Source organism: Triticum urartu, chromosome 2A, assembly GCF_056163025.1.
Source record: "Triticum urartu cultivar PI428250 chromosome 2A, HENAU_Tu73, whole genome shotgun sequence".
NCBI lineage: Eukaryota > Viridiplantae > Streptophyta > Magnoliopsida > Poales > Poaceae > Triticum > Triticum urartu.
The window spans coordinates 36,549,622-36,551,450 of NC_141874.1; the positions used below are offsets into that span (position 1 = coordinate 36,549,622).

At 53.6% G+C, this 1,829-nt stretch overlaps 1 protein-coding gene across 1 annotated transcript; it reads left to right on the forward strand.

The window, feature by feature from the left end:
* The first annotated feature begins 285 nt into the window (after positions 1-285).
* Positions 286-1,577, forward strand: LOC147983335 (F-box/LRR-repeat protein At5g02910-like). The gene is made up of 2 exons (XM_087540692.1): positions 286-762; positions 1,323-1,577. Exons 1-2 carry the CDS (start codon positions 286-288, stop codon positions 1,575-1,577), a joined length of 732 nt encoding a protein of 243 aa, XP_087396818.1.
* The last annotated feature ends 252 nt before the right edge of the window (positions 1,578-1,829 follow it).

Here is a 1,829-nt window from a genome sequence, read left to right on the forward strand (position 1 = left end):
TGATAAAAAATACCAGAAATGACACTTGACTCAAGTAGTATGTCTATAAGTTCACAAGCATGATAGAGATTAAACACTTCTTTTTTCTGAAATCATAAATAATAGTGTAGAAATTTAAAGGCTAGAAGGGGTAAAAACACACAAATAAGCGTCTGACTCGTGGGCCCGCGAGAACCCTATATGGGAATTTGGCCCAACTAAGCGACGGCCACGGACCATTCTCCCCACGGCTTCACTTGCCAGCCGCCACTCCCCCAAATCCCCAGCTTTCCCTCGTCGTCGACCATGGCCGGGGGGACACAGTTCGCCACCATGGACGTGGAGACGACCGCCGACCTTCGGAGCATGGGGTTCGACCCCTACGTGATGGACCGCGCCGCGCATCGGATGCTGATGTACATCCACACCTCGCTCGTCCCTGACCTGCCCGTCAGCGAAATCGGGCGGCTCACCGCCCTCCCGGCCTCCGACGGCGTCGACCGCATCAGCCTCCTCCCCGACGTGCTCCTGCGCGACATCATCTGCCGCCTCCCCGTCACAGACGCCGCGCGCACCACCGTGCTCGCCTCGGGCTGGCACCGCCTCTGGCTCTCCGCGGAGCCTATCCTGGTCGATGCCTACCTCCGGCCGGATGACCGCCGCAGGCCACCCACGCCGGCAGACTCGCCGGCCATCACCGCCACCATCGCCCGCATCCTCAAGGCACACCCGGGGCCCTTTCGCTGCGTCCACCTCACCTGCAGCCACATGAGCGCGCACCAGGCCCAGCTCCGAAAACATAAAATAGAACACCTACACCAGGCCCAGCTCCGAAAACATAAAATAGAACACCTGCACCAGGCCCTCCTTATCTAGCCATCCATTCCGCGCATCGTGATCGTGCAAATACATTTCTCTTTTTTGTTTCTCTCGCTTAAAACATGTTTTGAAGTACAAACCTTTGTAGCGTAGCCAAGTTTTCTATCCAGAATTTAGGATAAATCTTTCAGATTTTTTTGTCAAATATAAATATACAAATTACGATTTTCTAGATTAAAAAATTATATTTTGTATATTTATGTTTGACAAAAAATTCTGAAAGATTTACCCTAGATTCTAGATAGAAAGCTTTGCCACACTGCAAAGGTTTGAAATTCAAGACATGTTTTATGTGAGAGAAACAAAAAAGAGAAAATTTCATATGAAAAGTTAGTTATGTTGCACAGATCTTATAACAATATTGAACAGTCAAGATAGCAGGGCCAAAGTGCAGATGTTCTAAAAATCCACACTCGGCCCAGCTCGCGTGCTGGCTTCAGCTCCTCGCCGCCAAGGGCGTCTAGGAGCTCGTCCTCGTCAACCGCCCGTGGCCATTCGACGTGCCGCTTCCGGCCACGCTCTTCGCCATCTCCACCCTCACGCGCCTCTACGTCGGCGTCTGGAAGTTCCCGGACATGGCCGGGTTACCGCGCAGCACCTCCTTCCCACACCTCCGCAAGCTCGGCATCTGCGGCGTCTACATGGAGCAGGGGGACGTCGGCGCCCTCGTCGGCATGAGCCCCGTCCTGGAGATCCTGAGCATCCAGGGAATCATGTAGGGGCTGCGTCTCCGCCTCGTCGGCCAGAGCCTGCGGTGCGTGCAGAGCATCACGGTGCTGAAGGCTCCACAGCTGGAGCGCCTCATCCTGCAGCTACCTGGCAAGACGATTCGTGGCCTGATCAGGATTCTTGATGCCCCCAAGCTGCATGTTTCCGGGCTCCCACAAAATCATGTCCTTGAGAATCCGAGACATTATCATCATGCACAACTAGGGAAAACCTTATACACAGAATTTTAGCAGTAGCGCGTG

What these genes read in the sequence shown, in the direction of transcription:
- LOC147983335 (XM_087540692.1), top strand. Translation starts at nt 286, where the DNA reads ATGGCCGGGGGGACACAGTTCGCCACCATGGACGTGGAGACGACCGCC. An exon ending in GCCACATGAGCGCGCACCAG is followed by an intron (nt 763 to 1,322) that starts GCCCAGCTCCGA and finishes AAGGGCGTCTAG; the next exon opens with GAGCTCGTCCTCGTCAACCG.